Genomic DNA, 22,621 nt, shown 5'->3' with positions numbered 1-22,621 from the left:
AGATGCAAAATGGATCTGTGGAAGAGCACTTTCCACATTTGAGAGTTCATATTGTTAGTCTTTGGATCATGGGTTAAAATAAAGGACACTTTTTTTTTTTTAGTCCACTTATCAGATGTGTAACCCAAATCCTGGCTGTGATAACACTGAATAACCCAGGATCTGTGCAAAGCCTGGCATCTTGCGAAACTTACAGGCATAACTGTCCAGTTCTATAATGGAGGAGTGTACATCTGCAGACATCATTAATTCATGTTAGCTGACATATTGTGAAGAGCTACCCACAAACATCCGATGAAGATGACACAAAGTGCAGAGTATAGGGAACCAATTTATTTCAATGTTTTGCCAAGACAGGCTTCTTCAGGAATGGCCATTCCTGAAGAAACCAATGTAGACGAAACACTGAGATAAACTGGGTCCCTACTAGGCACCTTGTGTCATCCTCATTGGAGTTGTCGCAGCCTACGCTGAAATTTCTACATACCGACAAACATTTTGTTTTTGTTATTCTTGTTCAAAATGCTGGAAATGATGTCTGACTTCTCAAAAGAATGAGAGAGGCCTGTCGCACTGTATATTACTGATGTAAATTAAGCCGACACTATAACAATATAAATGACAAACAATAAAATGTTTAAGAGTAACAAAAAAAATGTATATCAATATGGAAGAGTTGCTACGAAGCTTCTTATACCAGTTAGAATGAGGTCCATAATAAGAACTGCCTGTATTCGTTGTTTAATGTAGAACTGATCGCATTTGCACCTGAGAAAGTATCAGTGTGTAGTGGAGCCAGGATGTTTCTACTCTTGCGGTATACGTTTGTTGAAATAGACTAATAAATGTGATGCCTGAATGTTGGATAGCTACAGTAGACCTCCGCAACACACTAACACTGCCCCCTGCTCCTAATGTGAATATTGCACAAGGTTAACCTGTTACATCACCCGTTTCTTGTACTGGATGGACTACTTGCACTCGTCGTGTGGTGCCCAGGGCTATCTAGTTATGGTATTTTTTAACAGGTTCAGCTAACTGCAGTAATTGCTGTTTGTTGTAAAGGGTTCACCAGTTAGAGTAACTGTTGTTTGTTGTACAGAGTGAGTCCTTAACACTACATGATATTTGGTGGAAAGAGTTAACCAAATTCCGTTCACTAATCGTTTTTTTTTTTTTTTTTTTTCTCGTGTACAATGTAATGAATTCCATTACTCTCTGTTTGGTGTACAGGGTGAGCGTGTACTCAATGCTCCCGTTCACCAGTCCAGACACTCAACCACTGCGGGTGGCCACATGGACTCCGGAAAGAGGATTGGTGTGCGCTTCACCACACTTCTTCCCACTAAAAATTCTTAAGTAATATCGTGCTATAAGCAGAGAGAGAGAGAGAGAGAGAGAGAGAGAGAGAGAGAGAGAGAGAGAGAGAGAGAGAGAGAGAGAGAGAGAGAGTATGGCATGAGGATTTAATAATACTCCAGTGGTTAGTAATCTTCGAATCTTCAGTACTAAAAGACCACTCAGCACTGTTTATGCCTACATCTTTTAAACTCATTCAGTTTTACTAGGTCTTCATTTTCATTTTCTGAGTATGCAAAAAGAAAGCCAAAGGTTGCAGACAAAAAAAAAAAAAAAAAAAAAAAAGCTCTTTCGAGAAAGTAATGTAACAAAAGGGGCATAATCAAGGTCTGGAGCAGGATTCACTTCCCCGTTCGTAGGATGAGGTCATGAATTATGCCCGCCTGAACAATGCCACGCCGGCTGATTCTCGCTTAGCCAATGAGAGAGGCTCTAACAACCGGACCTTTGGCACGATTAACTAAGCACGGAGTCTTTCTCTTGCCAGCTGTCTGACTCCCTAAAGTAAGTACAAAGCTCTTCCATCCACAATCATCTCTGTATTTATTCTAGCTGACTTGACCCTGACTTCGCATGGGATAAGAAGTTTGGATGATGATGATGATAATGATGTCATGGAAAAGGAAAGAAATACTCTCAGCACTAAAGAATGTGTCAAAGGATGTCCCAGCTTTTCCAGTACGAAATAATAAACTGTCAAGAGACTGAAGGAAATATAAATAATCTTCGCCATATAAATATGTTGAAGCATACTGTTTTAGTATTAGTATTTTTCTTTGCACTTCTCTTATATCTTGATATTATACATGAAGGTAAACTGGGAGATTTCAAGTACTTGTGTCAAATATAAATGGCCTTGATCTATATTTGAAGATCATATACTCATTTATGGTGCAAATGTTGCATATATGCAACTGAAATATCCCAGAAACTAATTGAGATACAGCTGTTGGAGAGACACATTACACGCGTGTGTACAAATATATTTTTAAGTTAGCGGCTGGGAATCGAACCCTAGACTTCTTAGGTAGAAGTAAGGCACTGATACCACTCCACAACGACGTGAGAAAAGCTGTGGCAACTTGATTTCTTTTGACGAACCAGGTAAATCCATTATGGAAGGATATATTTCAATCACAACACATAAGGATTATGTCACAGCCCCACGCAATTCGGCAAGTGACAGAGCAGATTTAATTTATCCCAGACACAACACGAGCGTCTGTATATGTTGGAGAGACACACACACACACACACACACACGCCTGTGTACAATATATTTTTACGCTCCTGACTGGGAATCGAAACCTAGACCTCTTAAATAGAAATCAGGCACTGATACCACTCCACCCTGGCGTGATGAAAGCTGTGACAACCCGATTTTTTTTTTTTTTTTTTTTTGGACGAACCGGGTAAATCCATTTTGGAAGGATATATATCATTCAAAACAACACATTAGGATCATACTTGGCAAATGACAGAGTAGTTTTAATTTATTCCAGACACAACACGAACGTCTATATACTGTATGTTGGAGAAACACACATTACACGCGTGTGGACAAATATATTCTTACGCGGGTAAATCCATTTTGGAAGGATATATATCATTCAAAACAACACATTAGGATCATACTTGGCAAATGACAGAGTAGTTTTAATTTATTCCAGACACAACACGAACGTCTATATACTGTATGTTGGAGAAACACACATTACACGCGTGTGGACAAATATATTCTTACGCTTCTGAATGGGAATCGAACCCTAGACCTCTTAGAATAAAAGTTAGGCTTTGATACCACTCCACCACGGGGTGAGAGAAGATGAAACAACCTGATTTATTTGATGAACCAGGTAAATCCATTATAAAAGGATATATTTCAATCACAACATATTAGGATCATATCACAGCCCCACGCAACTGAGCAAGTGACAGAGCAGTTTTAATCTATCCCAGAAACAACACAAGCGTTTCTATATGTTGGAGAGACACACATTACACGCGTGTGAACAAATATATTTTTACGCTCCTGACTGGGAATCGAACCCTAAACCTGGTTGATAAAAGTCAGGCGCTGATACCACTCCACCCCGATATGATAAAGAGCGAACATATCATGACTTTTGAGATGAACAAGGTAAATCCATTATGTAAGGATATATTTCAGTCACAACACATTAGGATCATATCACAGCCCCACACAACTCAGCAAGTGACAGAGCAGTTTCAATCTATCCCCGACACAACGAGCGTCTTTAGATGTTGGAGAAACTCACATTACACGCGTGCGTACAAATATATTTTTATGCTCCTGACTGGGATTCGAACCTCGACCTCTTAGATGGAAGTCAGGCACTGATACCACTCCATCACGGCGTGAAAATAAAAAGTTATTTCTTTTTCTTTGACGAACTAGGTAAATCCATTATGGAAGGATATATTTCAGTCACAATACATTACGGTCACATCACAGCCTCACGCAACTCAGCAACTGACCGAGCAGTTTTAATCTATCCCAGTCAGGAGCGTAAAATATATATGAGATACAGCTATTTGGTTGAAAATCATTTGATAAAAAAGTTTGCTGAGAATTCTGGCTGAATATTTTGCCATTCAGCCCAGTGGAATGTACCGAATTCAAATAATCTCAGTGTTTTCTTAGTAAAACATTTTATAGAAAACCACAAAAGCTGTAAAGCTGTAACTTTACAGAAATATTGCTGTGGTCCCTCCTATTATTTGAAACGAATATGGTTACAGTTAAAAATGCAGTTAGCCAGCTATATGTTTCATTATTTCTTCCACACCTTTGATTTCAGCTCTTGTTGATATTACACAAGAAGCTGCTTTAGGTTAATCTAAGTGCATTTTCCAAATATGAATGAGTGAACTACTTTTTAAGGTCACAGACTTGTTTATATTTCCAAAATTTCATACCTTATGTACCATAAAGAGTTATGGCGAAGCTTCCTCATGTGGCTACATAGCAAGTAAATAGGTAAGTAACTGATATTATTTTCTAACCACAAACATAACTTTCATTCTCGTTTAGTGTTTTGATGGGAATATAGGTGATACCTGTTTCCTATGGAAACTTCCTTATTTGATTAAATCCTTGCACTAAATTGTTTATCGCTTTCACTGTTCTAAGTCTTGTTTCCTAGGTTTTTCAAACAGCACCCCCCCCCCCTTGGGGGTAGGGTTTTTTTTTCAAGAATACTCCCCCAGTATCCCTGCTTGTCGTAAAAGGCGACTAAAAGGGTTGGCGGAGGGTTAGTGCCCCTCCCCGGAAAACAACTAACTAAAAAAACAAACAACAAGCCTCGGACAAGGACTGACCAAACGATGACGACCAAGGACCGGACAAAGGACTTGGTAATGGCTACGTGGAATGTAAGGGGAGCGAATGATGAGGTGAAAGAGAGAGAGATTGTCCAGGTGCTTTAGGGTGCGAAAGTGGATGTATGTGGAATAACTGAAACAAAATGGAGAGGAGAAAGTGTGAGAGAATGGGAGTATGGATGAGGTATATATGCAGGTGTAGGTGAGAATGAGAGGGCAAAGGAAGGAGTATATATAGTTGTAAGTAAAAGATGGAAGAGGAGCATAAGACATTATGGATCAGTTGGGTCAAGGATTGTGTGGGTAAAGTTGAAAGTTGGAATACAAATGTGGGCGATTGTATGTGTGTATGCACCAATGCAAGATCGTGTTAGAAGAGTGAGAGAAGAGTTCTGGACAAATGTGGAAGTGTGCATGGAAAATTTTGGAAGGAATGAGAGAGTGTTTTTGATTGGTGATATGAATGGTAAAGTTGGGAATGTGAAGGTGGATGGAATAGTTGGTGAGTGGGGTGTGCCTGCTGAGATAGATGAGAATGGGAGTGCGTTAGTGGACATTTGTGCTGGGAGGGGGTTGGTGATAGCCAACACCCTCTTCAGGCATAAAATGATCCACAGGTATACATGGCGAGTGATGAGAAGGGTGGGTGGTGAACTGAATGAAAGGAAGGCAATGATTGATTATGTGTGTGTGGATGAAAGGATGCGAAGATGTATAATGGATGCAAGAGTTTATAGAGGCTGGGGGAGTGGACTTTCTGACCACTACTTGGTGGTGGCCAGAATTAAAATTCAAGTAAGATGGAGGAATAGAAGAAGGGAAAGACGAGAGGAAGGAGTAGTTGCAAGGAGAGTGGAAAGGTTACAAGAGGATGCGAAAAAGGCAGAGTATAAGAGAGAAGTGGAGGAAAGATTGGGCAATTATGAATTGGAGCAGATGGGAGATGTGGAAGGTGTGTGTAGGATATTTACAGAAGAAATATCTGCAGCATGTGATGTGGTGTGTGGAAGGAAGAGAAGACGGAGGGGGGTGCAAGGAACAGCGTGGTGGACTGAAGAGGTGAAACAGGCTGTGGCACAAAAGAAGAAAGCATACAATGAATGGATGAGAAATAGGGGCGTGGAAGAAGTTGAGAGGCGGAAGAGAGAGTCATATGTAGAAAGAAAGAGAGAGGTGAAAAGATTAGTAAGAGAGAGTAAGAAGAGAGTGGATGAGGAATTTGGAAGGAATTTGAGTGTAAAGTGGAGGGACTGTAAGAAAATGTTCTGGAAAGAGGTGAAAAGAGTAAGACAGGGTGGAAGTGAAGTTAGCAGGGGAGTGAAAGATTAAAATGGTAGATTACTAGTGGAGAAGGGAGAAAAAGTGAGCAGATGGAGAGAACACTTTAAGGAATTGTTGAACGTAGAGGATGGAAGTAATGCGAGTATAAGTGGCTGGGGAATGGCTGGGAGAAGGAGGGAGGTGAGAAGACTGGAAGAAATCAGTAGGATAGAAGTTGTGGAAGCAATGAAGAAAGTTAAATCGGGGAAAGCCCCAGGAATTGATGGAGTGTGTGATGAAGTGCTGAAGCATGGGGGAGAGATAGTAGTAGAATGGATGTGGAAGATGTGCAGATTGGCCTGGGAGGAAGGTAGAGTCCCGGAGGATTGGAAGTCAGGTATAATTATTCCCTTTTACAAAGGAAAAGGGGAAAAAGAAGTGTGTGGTAATCATAGGGGCATTTGTCTTCTTAGTATAATAGGAAAAGTGTATGGTAGGATACTTATTGACAGAGTTAGAGAAAGAACAGAGAAATTAGTTGGAGAAGAACAGGGAGGCTTTAGGAAGGGAAGAGGTTGTGTAGATCAGATATTCATCCTTAGATCTTTAGTGGAAAAGTTTCTAGAGAAGGGAAAGAAGTTGTATGCGGGTTTCATGGATTTGGATTTGGAGAAAGCATATGACAGAGTGGATAGACAAGGGTTGTGGAAAGTGTTAAGAATATCTGGAGTAGATGGAAAGTTGTTGAATGCTGTGAAGAGTATGTACGATGGTGCGAAGGCTGCGGTACGTGTGGATGGTGAACTAAGTGAATTTTTCTCTTTGAAAGCTGGGTTGAAACAGGGATGTGTCATGTCTCCATGGTTGTTCAATCTGTACATGGATGGGGTAATAAAAGAGGTACAAGGTATGGTAGTGGATGTTGGAGTGGCCCTGGTGAGAGAGGATAGTGTTTGCAAACTCCCTGTACTGTTGTTTGCAGATAATACTGTGTTGTTCAGTGAAGACGAAGGGGAACTGCAAGGTTTGGTGGATGAGTCTGAGAGAGTGTGTAAGAAACGGAATCTAAATGTGAATGTAGGGAAGAGTAAAGTGATGGTCTTTGAGAGAGGTGAAGTCAGTGCATGTATAGCGAGGTTGGATGGTGAGGAATTGGAAAATGTGAGTACGTTTAAGTACTTGGGTAGTGTGATGAGTAAGGATGGAGGTTTGGAGGGTGAAGTGCTTGAATGGGTACAGCAGGGAAGAAAGGTTGCTGGTTCTTTGAAAGCAGTGATAAGAAACAGGGAAGTGAGCATGGAAGTGAAAAAGTTACTGCATGACAGTATTGTGATACCAACTCTAACGTACGGAAGGGAAGCTTGGACGTTGTTGGAAGGACACAAGTCAAGAGTGAGAGCAGTGGAAATGAGTTATTTAAGAGGAGCCTCTGGAGTCACATGGAGAGACAGGCTGACGAATGCGGATATAAAGGAGCGTTGTGGTGTTGATGTGGATGTGATAGGAAGCGTTAGGAGGAACACACTGAGGTGGTTTGGCCATGTGGAGGTGATGGAGGGTGAAAGACTGACGAAGAGAGTGTAGGTGAGTGACGTGGAGGGGGGAAGAGGGAGGGGGAGGCCGAGGATGAGATGGAGGGATGGGGTGGAGAGGTATATGAGAGAGGGGGGTGTGAGTTGGGAGCAGGGCAGTGAAATGGCGGGGGACAGGGCGACTTGGAGGCGATTTGTTTGTGGCCACCCCAAACGGGATTGAGGCGTCTGGCAATAGATAGATAGATAGATAGACATAATTCACTTAGGTGATTACTTTGCTAACTCTAGACTGGCTTAGTCCTGTAGAATCAGCAACAACACTTTAGAACGAGCCACTGGCATAACATCGTATAGTCATTTACTGTGTGTGTGAAGGGACTGCATGAAAATCCCTTGTTAGATAACCAATTATTTGATGGAGTTCCTCGCACAAACTAATGATTTTTGAGAAGGAACCGATAAAATCTTGATAAAAGTTCGTCTGATGCAATGAGAGAGTCTACAGGGTCTCTAAATCTTCTCTCCCAAATTAAACGCCGGCGTGCTAAATATGGAACCACAACCCCAATCACTACACAGAAAGTAATATGATAACCATTTACTTTATGCAGTTCAGAGCAATTTATCTTCCACGAATTTTTGTCGGGATTTTTTATGAACTGTACTTCGTAAATAAGGAGAGGTTGGGGGATACTCCATCTCCTAACTCCGCCCGTTACTTCACGAACATTAGAATGAGCTAACCTAAACTGACATGCCCAACTGTACAAAGCATAACCAAATCAGAACTGACCTAACCAAAGAATAACGTAGATGACAAAGCAAAGGGAGATAATCTAACCAAATCTGACCTTCCCAGACGTGATTTAAGCTAATTTTTATGTAGTTACCATAACAATTTGAGATGACCCAACCTAACCTGATCTAACCACAACAGACCTACTCTAATTTTAATGCATATACCATAATATATACATTTCCAAGGCATGTTTACAGAAGAAAAAAATGCTTAGAACTCAATTATATAAATGATGAGCATAGTATTTTCAGTGTCGGTTAACTGGGTGTAATTTCGAAAGACTACCCTTTCCACACTGTCATTAGAGTGTCTTACTGTTCGAGCGGCCTGAAGAAAGGTTTCCCTATGTCAGTATCACTATATTATATTCCTATTATACTTCTCAGCGTCTGAGAATTATCAGGACTTCTCACTGTACAAAAGAGACCAAGCCATTTCTTTTATCCTTCCATCGGTTCCATTAGTTTTTTAATAGAGTGGAAGAGGGCCAGAGGCTATCAACATGTCAAGGAGTTATGCAAACGATAAACACATGATTTCCATTTTGTGGCATAGGTTAAGGTATGTCCTCCTTACGCTTAACTTGCGACACCATGACCTGTGATGAGCCGGAAGTATTGTGAATTAATCATACAGAATACTGACCTGTGTTCCACGACATTGTGTGAATGCTTGTGAGCTTGTGATTTGGCTGCCTAGAAGTTTCCACTTATCACACTCCACCAGTTTTGTGTCGACTCCTGCCATAGGAGATTGTACTCTCTGACCCACTCCACAGCTAACTTTGCCATTGAAAGTGCTTGTATGTAATAAAAAGGGAACTGCGTTATGTATGAGTGAAAAGAAATTATTTATAGAACCCGGTGATATCACTGTAAATATATATGTGCGATTTTCAAGGTATAATGTGAATGAATAAATTATCATCATCTGGACCTCCTTTCCCATCCACGGCAACGTTAGGAGTAGCAACGTCCAGAGGGTCAATGTTTGCCCAATTCAATGGGCCACGCTTCCATTCAGTCATCATTCAAGTCCTCGAAATCCTGGCACTACCTGATAGGCCAAAAAAAATTCACCACGTACTGTAGCTTCACATATATCTATCCAACAGAGCCCATCCGAACGTTGTCACGTTAAAAAAAAAAGGTGCCAAATCCCTGGTCATGCACTTCGCACAAAACTTATTCAGCCAACTCGATCTCTTGTCAGTCTCTTAGCCATACCAACTTCCATACCTCTCTTTCTCACACACTTATACACCACATCCCTCCACCTTTTTCTTGGCCTACCTCGCCTCCTGCCTCCTTAAAATTCGCTCAGATATACTCTTTTCACCACTCTATTGTCATCCGTTCTCTCCACATGACCATACCATCTCAGTACACTCTCATCGATTCAAGTGTCCACAGATTTCCTCACTCCGCATCTTTAACGAATCACATTATTCAGTATCCTATCCACACTCTGTACTCCACTTACACTCCTCAGCAGTCCCATCTCCACAGCTCTTACTCTTGACTCCTCATATCCGTATGTTAAAGTTGGCATTAGCGCAACTGCAACACTCAAACCTTTGTATCTTATCAAGGCCTTCAGAGCACCAGCTACTTTCCTTCCTTGTGTCACTCTACGTTCCACTTCTTTTCCACATTTTCTCTTTTCAATCACTGTATCATGATATTTTAATCCTCCCACCAGTTCCAGTCTCTCTTCATTCACTGTAACATCACACTGGGAGCCACCATCTCTCTCAATAAGTATCAAGTTACTCTTTCTTACATTTACTGTCAAGCCACGACGCTCACATCTGCAAAACTCTGCACTAGTTTACCAAGCTCTTGTCCGGCATTTGCAAGTAGCACTGCATCATCAGCCTACAACAAATTTGAGATATTCCATCCATCACCATTCATTACCATCGCCATCCCTCTCTCCATTACTCGTGTTATTACTTCTCTCATCACCCCATCCATATATATACCGAACTGCCATGGGGACATCACAAAACCTTGTCACACGCCCGCATTGATCGTAAACGATTCACTTAAATGCCCATTTACCCTTACACATGCCTAACTATCATCATAAAAACTCTTGACGGCACCTACGAGCATACCATATACACCGTATATGCGCAAAACCTTCCACAATCCTTCTCTGTCAATGTTGTCGTTTGCTTTTTCCAGATCAATAAATGCCATAAACGCCTTATAGTCCTTCTTACAAGCTTTCTCCATTATCTGTTTCACTGCAAATATTTGATCCACACATCCTCTGCCGCTCCTAAAGCCAACCTGGTCGTCACTCACTAGGACTTCTGATATCTCCCTTACTTTCTCTAAAACAGTTCTTCCATATACCTTCCCTGCAAGTCTTAATAGACTTATATCAGGATATTTCTTGCACTCGTTTCCTTTATTTTTTTACACGGATACAATCATCGCCTTTTTCACTCTGCTGGCACAGTTTTGCTCATCCATGCTTTCTTACATATCTCCAATAAGCACTTCATTCTGCTTTTTCCACTACACTTAATTATCTCTGCATACACCTTATCAACCCCAGCACCAATCTTTTTAACAATCGCTTTGCTTTCTCCATGCCCATTCATCAGACTTTCAAAATATTCTTTCCATCTGGTCGTTACTCCATCCCCATTGATTAATAATCTACCACTTATATCCGTCTCCATTCACATTTCTTTCCACTGTCACTTCAACATTTCCGCACCTCTTTCCAGAATAACTTCCTATTTTCATAGTATTTTGCATTCATTTTTCTTCCTAGATCATCATTTACCTCCTTCTTTTTCCTTTTCACTAGTCTCCTTACGTGCTTCTTGCTGTCAGTATTTTCACTTCATATTTCGATTGAACCCCTGTCCTGCTGAAATTTGATGAATGAATAAATATAGTAGTAAAATGGAATGGAATGAGTGGAAGGATGACATAATAGACAAAAGGAATTGTATGTCTCGATTTTTACTCCACTTTTTTGGGTATTTATCTGAATACAACAATAATATAGCTCAATCCTGGTGGCTATAAATCAGTGAACTGCATAATGTTTGAAATAGTACTTTTAGTTAATTTATCTTGCAATTTTAAACGTGTCCTCACAGCCATGATCCACTTGTGAAGACACTGCATTTTCCTATACAGTATTGTGTAATTGTATTTGATCTTTCTGAAGGTTTAAGAGTATCAATTTTTTACTAACACCAACCTGATTCTGAGCTCGTTGTGTACAACCTTCCGTTATGTAATGAGGTTAAAAACAGGGTAATATTTGGAGGATTCAAGGTGATCATCCTTTTTTGGTACATTGTGATTGAGAGTAGACCTCCAGCTTAAAGAGTGGGTGCAAGTTGACGAAGGTGAAAGAGTTTTACTAACTAGATTGAGAAAGACAGAAGGATTCATATCATGACTGTACTCATTTTCATCAATAAAGGCAGAGAAGGTAGAAAAAGGCAGAAAGTACATTTTCTGAAGAAATTAATGATAGTCATGTAGAAGTCAGATGGTGGAAGAGATGATTATTTGCAATGGCAAAACTGGCCAGGATACACACACACACGCACACACACACGCACACACACACACACACACACACACACACACACACACACACACACACACACACACACACACACACCTATAATATTGGCAATATTTCCCGTTTAATCGTCATCAGCGTTTACCATTGAAATCCAGGTACACAAACCAGCCCCACATTCTGGTTACGGCTGAGGAACTACCTTATCAACAAGCCATTATGGTGGACGACCCAACAGCGGAGGGGGGCAAGCGGCTATCCTTCACTGGCCCAGTAGACGAAGTCATGCAGATTGTTGCAAGATACATGAACCTCACGTAAGTTTTCATTACCTTCAGGAAAAATAAGGCTTACATTTGTTGCCAGTCGATTTCACTGAGATCATTCAGGCAGATAATTTATTTTTGTTCAGTCACAATCCTCCATTATAACATGACCCATAATAGTAGGTTGATATCGAGGTTCCCTTTGGTGCTGGAGGAAGAACTGTCAAGTGTTTTGCCACTGAGAGAGCATCTCTATGAGGTTTTTTAGAAGGATAATGCATTTTGCTTATTTAGCTTAAAATACGTATCACAGTCAAGGTGTTAACCCCGATTGTCTCCTCTTGTGATTAGTATTAACAACCAAGAATACTGAAGCTTAAATAGCAAGTGGATGGGGTGTGACACAAATATGCTGGACACTCTGATGCTTGGTCGTTTTTTTTTTTTTCCTTTTTTCTCAAACTGTTATAATTTTTGCCTGCCTAGAAGTTGAGAGCAATAATGATTTTTTCCAGGCCTGATTAGGAAAAAAAAAAAAAATAGCCTCTTCATTAATGAGAGACGAGCCCAAGTCACAACGGTTTTTATTAACCCCGTCAGTCAGCAAGCAACTTCAAGTATGCTCTTGCTATCTCCATGCAATTATAATATTGGTCGCACCACTCATGGCTACACCACACACTAAAATGTCACACGCTATCATTCCGTATAAGTAACACGGCCATATTTCATGTAAAACTCACACCGTCACACTTCTTCCACAACACAACTGCGACACCTTCCAGTGCTGTACTTCCTAATGGCCTTACCCCATACTCTCAGACGTACACTGCATCATCAAACTCTTGAACACCAGACACAACACAAGTTTTGGGATCCTTTCCGACCAGAATGGGGCAGCATCATTCTTCGTTTGCAATATATTGTTGTCTACAAGGGCAGCTTTGCTTTATTGTTTTTTACAGTGACTCGTGTCCTGGTGTAGATTCCCGTTATGTATAACATTTTTGCTTTACATGCTAAGTTTAATTTTCCCAAGATGATCACCCTTCCTTTTTTTTTTTCTGTAACATAATTTAATCTCTCCTAATCTAACCTAAGCTTACAGATTACCCTAACCGACTAGCAGACTAGCCCTCCTGGCTTCCCTACTATCCAGACTCCGATCAAAAGGTTAAGAGCCACAAATCTAAAACATGGGAGATGAGCCGTGATTTGAGGGGGGGGGGGATCTACGTCTCACGATGAGAGCTGCTCGTTCCTCTGTGGTCAGCAGGGCGTTGTTTAATCCCAGATTATGTCACGAGTAAGGCGAGACAAGCAGCCAAATTAGTCATCTGAAAGGCTGAACCCATTTCTAAGCCGGCTGAGTAGTATCAGGTCATCCAAGGAACAGTCGTGACGGTTAGATGTGGTTGGCCTGCATGCTATATTATAGACTGCATCCAACAATGAGATGGAAAGTACAGATAAATTTTAACTTCAGCATGCATTTAACAAATGAAAGTAAAAACTGGGGACTGCCTTACCCATTATGAGCCTGGTTTTGATACTTTTAATCAAATGTAATTAAAAAAAAAAAAATTTCTGGCTTCTTTCAGATAATATTATTTAACTCGTAAAAGTCCTGTTGTACTGGGGTGCTTAATGAATGTTATATCTAACCATTTTCCAGCTCGTAAAATGTATCCTGTTTGAGAAGAAATTCATGTAAATGAGTTGAAGATGTTATTAATACTGCACTTATTTACAGCTACACGTACAAGCGGCCTGCGGACAACAGCTGGGGCACTATACTGAGTGATGGGTCCTGGACTGGCATGATGGGCCTCATCATACGCGAGGTGAGGCACTGTGGCGGCACAACGTAACTCCTTTAATGAATCTTGTTACCTCCGCCAAGAAGGTTATGTTTTTGCCTGCGTTTGTTTGTTTGTCTGCTTGTTTGTCTGATATCAGGATTACTCAAAAAAGTGATGAAAGGATTTTTTTTTTTTTTTTTTTTTGAGGGGTAGGGTATGGCCCAAGGAACAATCCATTAATTTTCAGTGATCGTCCGAATCATCATCCGGATGCAGGAAGTTTTTTGTTTGTTAGTCCACAGGATACCTCCAAAAGTTCTCACTGAACTTCAATGAAATTTCGTGGAAGGGTGGGCCATGGGCCGAGAAATTATTGATTAAATTTGAAGGCGAATCTGGATCCGGATCCTGTAGTGGCATTGACGAAGGTATACGATCTCGAGAGTTTTCTAGTTTCATGTAATATTACTTGCACTGACATTCTCCTAAAAGTCGACAAGGAGATGGCTCTCTCAGAATAGGAAGCATTATAGTCGGTTTTTAACTGGCAAATATCACAACCCCTTTTTAGCTTACTTCATGAGAAGGCAAAGCTAGGTTGGAGAATAAATTTGATCAATAACCAAAGAAAATTATTCCTATCTCATAACTAGAACACATCAAATTTAACATAACTGTGACTGTGCATTCAAGTTGTGTGTGACCCAGTTTCGTCAGGTAAAAACAAACGGACTATCGTATACACCTGTTCACAATCGAACACGGTTACTTAATACAGAGTGGTTTGCAACTTGAGGGATTTGTGTTTAATCGTGCACCAGAATAATATTAAAGAAAACACAAGCCCCTAGAACAGGACACTTAAAATATGACATCTATTATCGTTATTTTAGGAGGTTGAGATGGCACCTACACCATTTTTCATGAGCCACGTCCGCAACAAGGTGACAGACTATAGCTCCTATGTTTTCACTGGAGGTTTTGGTATTCTTGCTGCCCGTGGTCGTCCTCAGGTGGACCCGTGGGGCTTCCTGCTTCCTCTGTCATCACTGGTATGGGCAGGTGTGTTTACAGCATTGGTGGCAGTGATCACTGTCATGTTGGTCCTGCCATCCTTCCTTCCCCAACATGGTAACCAACCACCCAGGAAAGAGACCAACATCTTCAACTGTGTTCGGGTCCTCCTTCAAGAAGGTAAACTTCTTAATAGCTGTTAGGTGAGTGGACTACAACAAAAAATAGATGAATAGCAAAATCGACAGCAAAAATTTGTTTTCTATTCATTGTATATGAGACTGATTTGGTATGAGTATATGACAAAGAGTTGATGGATATGGTTGAACTAACCATACATAATTATTATTTACTGCATGGCTTACAGTTAAATACTTGCATGTAACCGACTATCAGTCTTATAGCATACAGGTAAACCTGATGTGCATTTGTGCTATTAACTGTATATTCATGATTTTTTAGGACCAAGAAATAAATATATGCTGTTCTGGCCAACAGATATAAGCAAGACTAAGGGGTGGTGGTGGTGGGAACGTGTGGTGCTGGGGGTTTGGATGATGATGATACTGGTGCTGACACAGAGCTATGTGAGTAACCTCATGTCACTCCTGGCCGTCAGACACATTGATGCTCCATACCAGAGCCTCAGGGATGTCCTCGATGATGATATTACGATAATAATTGTGGAAAACACATATCTTATTCCTTATTTACGTGTAAGTATTGGTGGCCAAATAAGTTCAAGACTATACACCTTATTCTTAATTTTGCTAATCAGTGGTATTCATAGTATTACCCGGATGTCAAAAGGATACTTGGAGAATATGTCCTTTTGCCAAAACAATCATTTAGTTATGATTAGGTTATAATTTGTGTAATTTTCAAACGTCAAAATATGTATTTATTTTTTACCAGTGAAGTAACGACTCATAGACAGGAATGTATATAATTTATGAATGTGTAAATACCGTTGACTGTGTTCATTAATTTTTCATTGTCATAAATTTTTATTTTATCTCACAATGATAACACATGCGCTGAGAGAGATGCTAACTAAAATTTTGTCACTGATCTTGTTACTTTATACCGGGTTCTCCACTTCTTTTTCTCCCTTTGTTTAAAATGTGCTGAGTTATAAAATGAAACTATCTGTAAAAATCTTTGATGATGATCCATCGTTTCATCTGCATATAGCAAACCGAAATGTTACTCTTCTCTTTAACATTTAAATACTTGAGACAGAGTAAGTATGATTGGTGTCATAAGTTCCGAATGATACCAGTCCATGATGAGCCGCATATGGCACCTAAAAAGTTTCAAACTTAAGCACAAGGTAGAGATTTTTAAAAAAAATATGTAAGAATATTAAATATTTTATACCTATGCACAAAAATTTCAATCATTACAACAGCTGAAATGCCTGAATAATAACGGAAGAGAACCGTGTCCCTTGTCCTCTTCGCTGTGTGATCATAATTCTTTGTGGTTTTCTTTTCCAAATATTGGATCCTGTTCACCTTGTTTTTAATATGATGATGATGATGATGATATTACAATAACCCCATGAATTGAATTACACCTAATAATAATAATAATAATAATAATAATAATAATAATAATAATAATATTTTTAGTGATAATAATAATAATAATGATACTACTACTACTACTACTACTACTAGTAGTAGTAGTAGTAGTAGTAGTACCAGTAGTAGTAGTAGTAACAACAACAACAACAATTAATGTATGTCCCCACAACACACTAATATTAAGACAGAATTTTCGAGTTGGAGGGGTTAGATATAGTCTTCAGAAACCCATTCACTATGACAGATCTTTCCGTACGTGGAAAAAAAAAATCGTTTGGAGACCATAAAAATCCATCTGTCTTTTGTCAGGCTCGTTAATCCCACATGGGGTAACCACAAATTAACCTCACGTTGCTCTGTCCCCTGCAGTTTGGCTGCCCTCACCCCAACTCACACCCTTCCCTCACTGATCTCTCCATTCCATCTCTCCTCCTTATCCTTGGTCTCCCGTTCCTCCTCTCCTTCCCCACCTCACTCTCACACTCATTCTTCTGGCCAGTCTCTCATATCCATCTCCACATGGATAAATCATCCCAGAGAATTTCTCTTTCAATCACATCCACGTCAACATCACAACGATTCTTACTTCCTCCATTGTTTTTCTGTCCACTACATGACTCCATATGTTTCCCCCAAAGAATCCATTTCCACTGCTCTCACTCTTGTGTCCCACCAATAGGGATTAAACTTAGCTTTCGGTGTCAGACTGGGGATTGTAAGTATTATTGTCATGCAGCGACATTTTCATTTTTGATTTCCGTGCTCATATCCCTATTCCTTATCACCGCTTTCAGTGAATCAGCAACCTTTTCTACCCTGCTGTACCCTTTCAAGAACCTCCTCCCCTGAACTTCCATCATTATTCATCACACAGCCTAAGTACTTAAATCCAATCACATTCTCCATTTCCTTACCATCCACTCTCACTGTACATTCTGTGACTCCATTTTTTCAAAGATCATAACTGCACATTCTCCATTCACTTTTAGATTCCGTTTCCTACAAACAGCCCCAAACTTATCCACCAAGCCTTAAATTTCACATTCATCCTCACTTAACAATATATTGTCATCAGCAAACCACCATAGAGATAATTTCCACACCCTGCCTTTTCTCAATAGAGACAATATGACATTCACAGCCCTACCTAGTAATTTTTTTTTTAGCTCCATCTATACCCAAACTGAACAACCACGGAGAAATGACACCCCTGCATCAGTCTAACACAAAGATAAAAGAAAACTCAATCCACTATCCATACCCACTGCAGCCCTAGCGCCATCATACATATACTTCTCATCACTTGGTAACTTGCCATCTACTCATATATTTTTAATACTATCGACATTCCCTGTTTGTCCATCTGTCATATGCTTTATCTAGTTCCATGAAGTCAGCACACAGGTTTCTTCCCTTCTCTAGATACTTTTCCACGTAACACCTTAGTGTAGATTAGTAGGTAGGTAGCTAAGTAATAAGTAGATGTTGCAGAGAAATATTGTAACTGTTGTTGGTATCTTAGAGTATTGTAGAAAACTGCTGCTGCCAAATGTAGATAATAGCTGTAGGTAGGAGCTGGGATTGTAGCTGTATATTGGCAAGGCACCTCTGATACCAGTAATGTGCGCTGCTCCCAATATAAAGTTGTGAGGTGTTGGATGGCTTGTTGTGGGTTTTTATTTCGAAGTAGTATTGTCCCTGTCTCACTTGCCCCTTTGTCTATCTTGTATCGTAAGTGAAGGTGAGGCACAGACTCCCGGGAGTTTCGAGGTTTTATTGTGACACACTTATATCATTGGTGTGATGGACTGAGTGACGTGATCATGTAGCCTACTCTCAGCGTGATGGCGAACCTCCTACTCTACCCTATCATCTAAGCTTCCTTCTCTTGTCTCTCCAATCCCATTCTGTCTTCTTTGCATCTCTTTAGCTCTGTGACTCTCACCTCCGATTTCTCGGGATATATTACTGGCGGTTTCCGGCTGGGTGATGTGTGTGTACGGATGTATGCATGTATGTAGTGTCTAGTACTTTTCCAACAAATGAGCTAACTGGCTTTCGTCGGTTACCCCATGCGTACGTTTGGTATGTGTTTGCTTTATACTGTGTTTGCATTGTGGCCAGAGGATGTGTATGTCTCCATCTGAACACCAGGCTTTTCATATTGTGCAAGTGTTATATATTGTGCTATGTTATATATTAATGTCTATAGTTATGACATGCCAGTAACTAGTACATATTGTCTTATAAAACATTAATGCCTATACTGTATATTAGTCGGTCACTCAAAACTGTCATACCTGCGACCTATCTTTGTATTACAATCTACACACTACAGAGAAAAATTGTTATATTGCTACTTATCTTCTCGTCAAACGGTCAAGTTAATGTAAATACATGGTATCTGCTATAATACTATAAAATTATATATAGTAATATGTATACAGTAATTGTAGGAACTTTGCCCCATGAGGAGCGTAGGAGCCCGGGGCTAGGCAGTTGGTCCTGACATTTAAGATGTTTTATATATATATATATATATATATGTATGTATAAGGTTATACTTTTTTTTTCGAATAAAAGGTAGCTTGTATCATAAATTGATGAACTTTTGTTTAAAAACAAAGAAAAAGCCCTTATTCCTCTCAGTTTTAAAAATAGGTCACCCCCCAAATAAAAAAATGGATTGCCATATGTTTAACGTTACCACACGCAAGTTTTATCACTTTCTTAATCTTTATATATATATATATATATATATATATATATATATATATATATATATTATAACTTTATAGACTTGTGCAGAAGGTTTTAGAACTGTTTAGAACTTTCTAGAACAGTTTGTAACATTTTAGTATGGTTTAACATTGTTTAGAACATTCTAGAATAATCTAAATATTATAAAACAGGACGCAGTTTTCTGCATCTGTTATCTTCTCAGTTTGCAGGTGAAGAGTCAGTAAAATAATTGCTTAGTGTGTTACTGTTAGCCTATATATTATATTTATTTTTGCTGACAAGCATGATGTCGCACAAAGGAAGCGACACTATCGTAAAGAAGAACAATGAATTCTGGACCAATAACGTGGTATGGTTCCAGCAATCACATAGAAGAAGAGGATTTGTGCCTTTAGGAGAGTCTTCATTAGAGGACAAATGCAGAAAGCCAAACAAAATGCAAGTTGTTGGACGTTACTAGTTTCTTGGAGCAAAAAACAAATTAAGAGAAGAACAAGTAGTCGAAATTTCCAAAGTGACAAAATAATGGGAGAAGAAATTGAACTTTCCACATGTGTCAGATCAAGCAGTACAAGCAAAGCTTGACAGGGTCCTAAAATTTTACGATTAATGTGTCAAGAGGGGAAAATATGATGCCCTAAATAAACTTTTTGATGTCAATAAAGTAAATAGTCAATGGTTATCCACTGAAGATAAACAACTCCACCACCTACAAGCGCAAAGCAAAGGAGAAGTGGGGTACTCAACAGATCAAGTTTCACGTAAAGAAACCATTCACCCTTCAAAAAGACAAAAACTGCTGGATGAACCTCTGTTACCATCAACATCTTACGATCTTTCGTCTAGTGGTAATTGCACTGAATCTGGTGACAACAAATATATGGATGAAGATGAGACTAATCATCCACAAACCAGAAAACACAACAGAAGTAAAGTTGCAACTAACTTGGTGACATCCGCTGGAGTATTGACAAATAAAGCAGCTAAAATATGTAAACAACTGCCACATGATGGTACTGACATTCCAGCTCCAAGTCAAGCAACAATTTACAAGTCAATATACAAAGGCAGCTACACTGAAGGAGGAAATGACTGAAAAGTTACAGTTGGAAACATGGTCTTTACATTACGTTGGAAAGCGGTTTGATGAAAATGAGTACCAGGCAGTACAACTTAAAAATGAGAGAACCAAAATAAAACTGGATGCACTGCGTTTGGAAAATGGCAAGGCTGAAGGAAATGCAAAAGTTATTGATAAGCACAACTTATGGCATTCAGTAGAAATAATCAGTGCTGATACAACTAGCGTTAACACTGGGAAAAAGAGTGAAGCTGTTGTCAGATTACAACAAATGTTCTCAGATAAGAAAAAATTTCAACAAACCACAATATATCGACTGTCAGCATCACATTCTGGACAGGATTCTCAGTTTAGTGATGTACGAAGAGCTTGGTGCTAACACCAATTCTCCAAATATCGAATATCCATTTGTGTCTCAACTGATAAAGAATTATGAAAAAAACAATAATCACGGTCTGTTTATGGAACAGAAGAGATCCTCGATAAGTCAGGATGGAGAGATGGCATAAAGTTTTTGTACCTTTTAACACGAAGAAAAAGGTCATTTTCCTTTGATTAACTTTCACAGAAATCCAAATATCAGAAATGCGAGGTGGAATTCAAGAGGAATTCTTGCTATCCTTGCATTCATTCTTATACCTACAACAAGAAAGACTTTGGAGAAGATATGCAGATTCATTTCGTACGAATGGGCAGAGTACTGGTTTACTAATCAGATGTACAATGAAAATGTCTTCAAGAACTTGTCAGAAATATTGAAACCTCACAAAAAAACACTGAACTCATTGCAGGATCGCTGGAAGCAGGAGCCATCCTTATTTAAGATACTGTACCAAGACGTAACCAGTGGGCAGAACGTGCAATCAAAGTGATCCAGGAACTTATGCTGCCTGCAGAAACAAAGCCAAACTGCAACTTAGATTTATTCTAGGTAAAAAACAGTGATTTGAAGTATTAATGCATTTGTATAAGTTCTTTTATTATTATTATTATTATTATTATTATTGTTATTATTATTATACATGTAAATATACACTTTCAAAAATCGAAATTTTTATATATTTTTTTTTTTTTCTGAGAGGAATAAGGGTTTTTTTCTTTGTTTTTTAAGCAAAAGTTCATCGACTTGAGGTACAGGAACATAAGGTTGTAAAAAAGTTATAACCCTAGTATGTACACACACACACACACACACACACACATACACACACACACACATTCTATATATATATATATATATATATATATATATATATATATATATATATATATATATTACCAAAACATTGACAAGTCTACTGTAGTCATTTTTATCAAGACTTGGACATATGTGTTGTACTTGCTATCTATTTATATGGGACATAGTTACATAATAAAAATGGATACATGAATATTAATGTATTCAGTTTAAAATCAGACCATATTTTATTTTATATAAAATATATGCAATATTTACTCAGCTGGTCTTACTTGTAAGGCATAGCCTTTGAAAACTGATTCCAAGTTCACAGTCCTAGCTCGCATTCTGCGCACAGCCAATAGTAACATAGCACATATGATGAAGATAATTAAAAGGAAGACTGGAGCTGGGGTATAATCATAATATGGACTGAGTATTATCCTACTATATTCCACCCAAGGCTGCATTGTTTATCCTTCATGGTTTCTGAGTAAGGTGAAGTAAACTTAACATGTTTACTCATATTTAAATTCATGTTAGATAATGGTTGGAAGTATTTGTGTGTTTGAAAAAGCATAATGGTTTTTAGCAGGTAAGGTGGACAGTGAAGGTGTTAGTATTGAACAGATATCCAGTGATACGTACAAACCAGAAGCCGATGCATGGGTTGATGGTGTGTCTGGGCAAGTTACAAAAACTGATGTATTTTGAGTGAAACAGAAAAACTGTGAATGTCCAATGCATTGATAATGGATGAGTTTATCTGAAGCAAATGTGAAGTTGCAATGATGATGTTTTGATACCTTATGATAGCCATTTCACAAGGGACTGTCTCAGCTGGCTGAAACGTGAAGATGTATGCTGGACACAGGCAAAATGCATGCTATGATGTGCAAAATTTATGTTCAGTTGTCGTTTCATATGCTAAGGTGACAGCGTCCTGCTTCTTGGAGACCATAAGAACTTCTGTTTTGATGTTGATGGTGACTAATGAGTCATCTTTCTCAGAAGGAAAAAGGCCTATTTGATAGACCGTGAAAAAATCATCTGTTATGAATGGTACATGAACTACTATTGATGTTGGTGTG

At 39.1% G+C, this 22,621-nt stretch overlaps 1 protein-coding gene across 1 annotated transcript in view; it reads left to right on the top strand.

Moving 5' to 3' along the window:
* LOC145407536 (glutamate receptor-like) overlaps positions 1 to 22,621 on the top strand; it is a 54,917-nt gene that overhangs the window by 7,879 nt on the left and 24,417 nt on the right. Inside the window, exons 3-6 of the mRNA XM_080278462.1 lie at positions 12,018 to 12,176; positions 13,879 to 13,969; positions 14,821 to 15,121; positions 15,404 to 15,657. Coding sequence (XP_080134588.1) covers positions 12,018 to 12,176; positions 13,879 to 13,969; positions 14,821 to 15,121; positions 15,404 to 15,657 — 805 coding nt within the window. The remainder of the gene's footprint in view (positions 1 to 12,017; positions 12,177 to 13,878; positions 13,970 to 14,820; positions 15,122 to 15,403; positions 15,658 to 22,621) is intronic.

Source organism: Coenobita brevimanus, chromosome 8 (assembly GCF_032717465.1).
Source record: "Coenobita brevimanus isolate Jiangsu-jjx chromosome 8, ASM3271746v2, whole genome shotgun sequence".
Taxonomy (NCBI): Eukaryota; Metazoa; Arthropoda; class Malacostraca; order Decapoda; family Coenobitidae; genus Coenobita; species Coenobita brevimanus.
The sequence above is the reverse complement of the archived record's forward strand: the minus strand, read 5'-3'. Positions and strand labels throughout refer to the sequence as shown.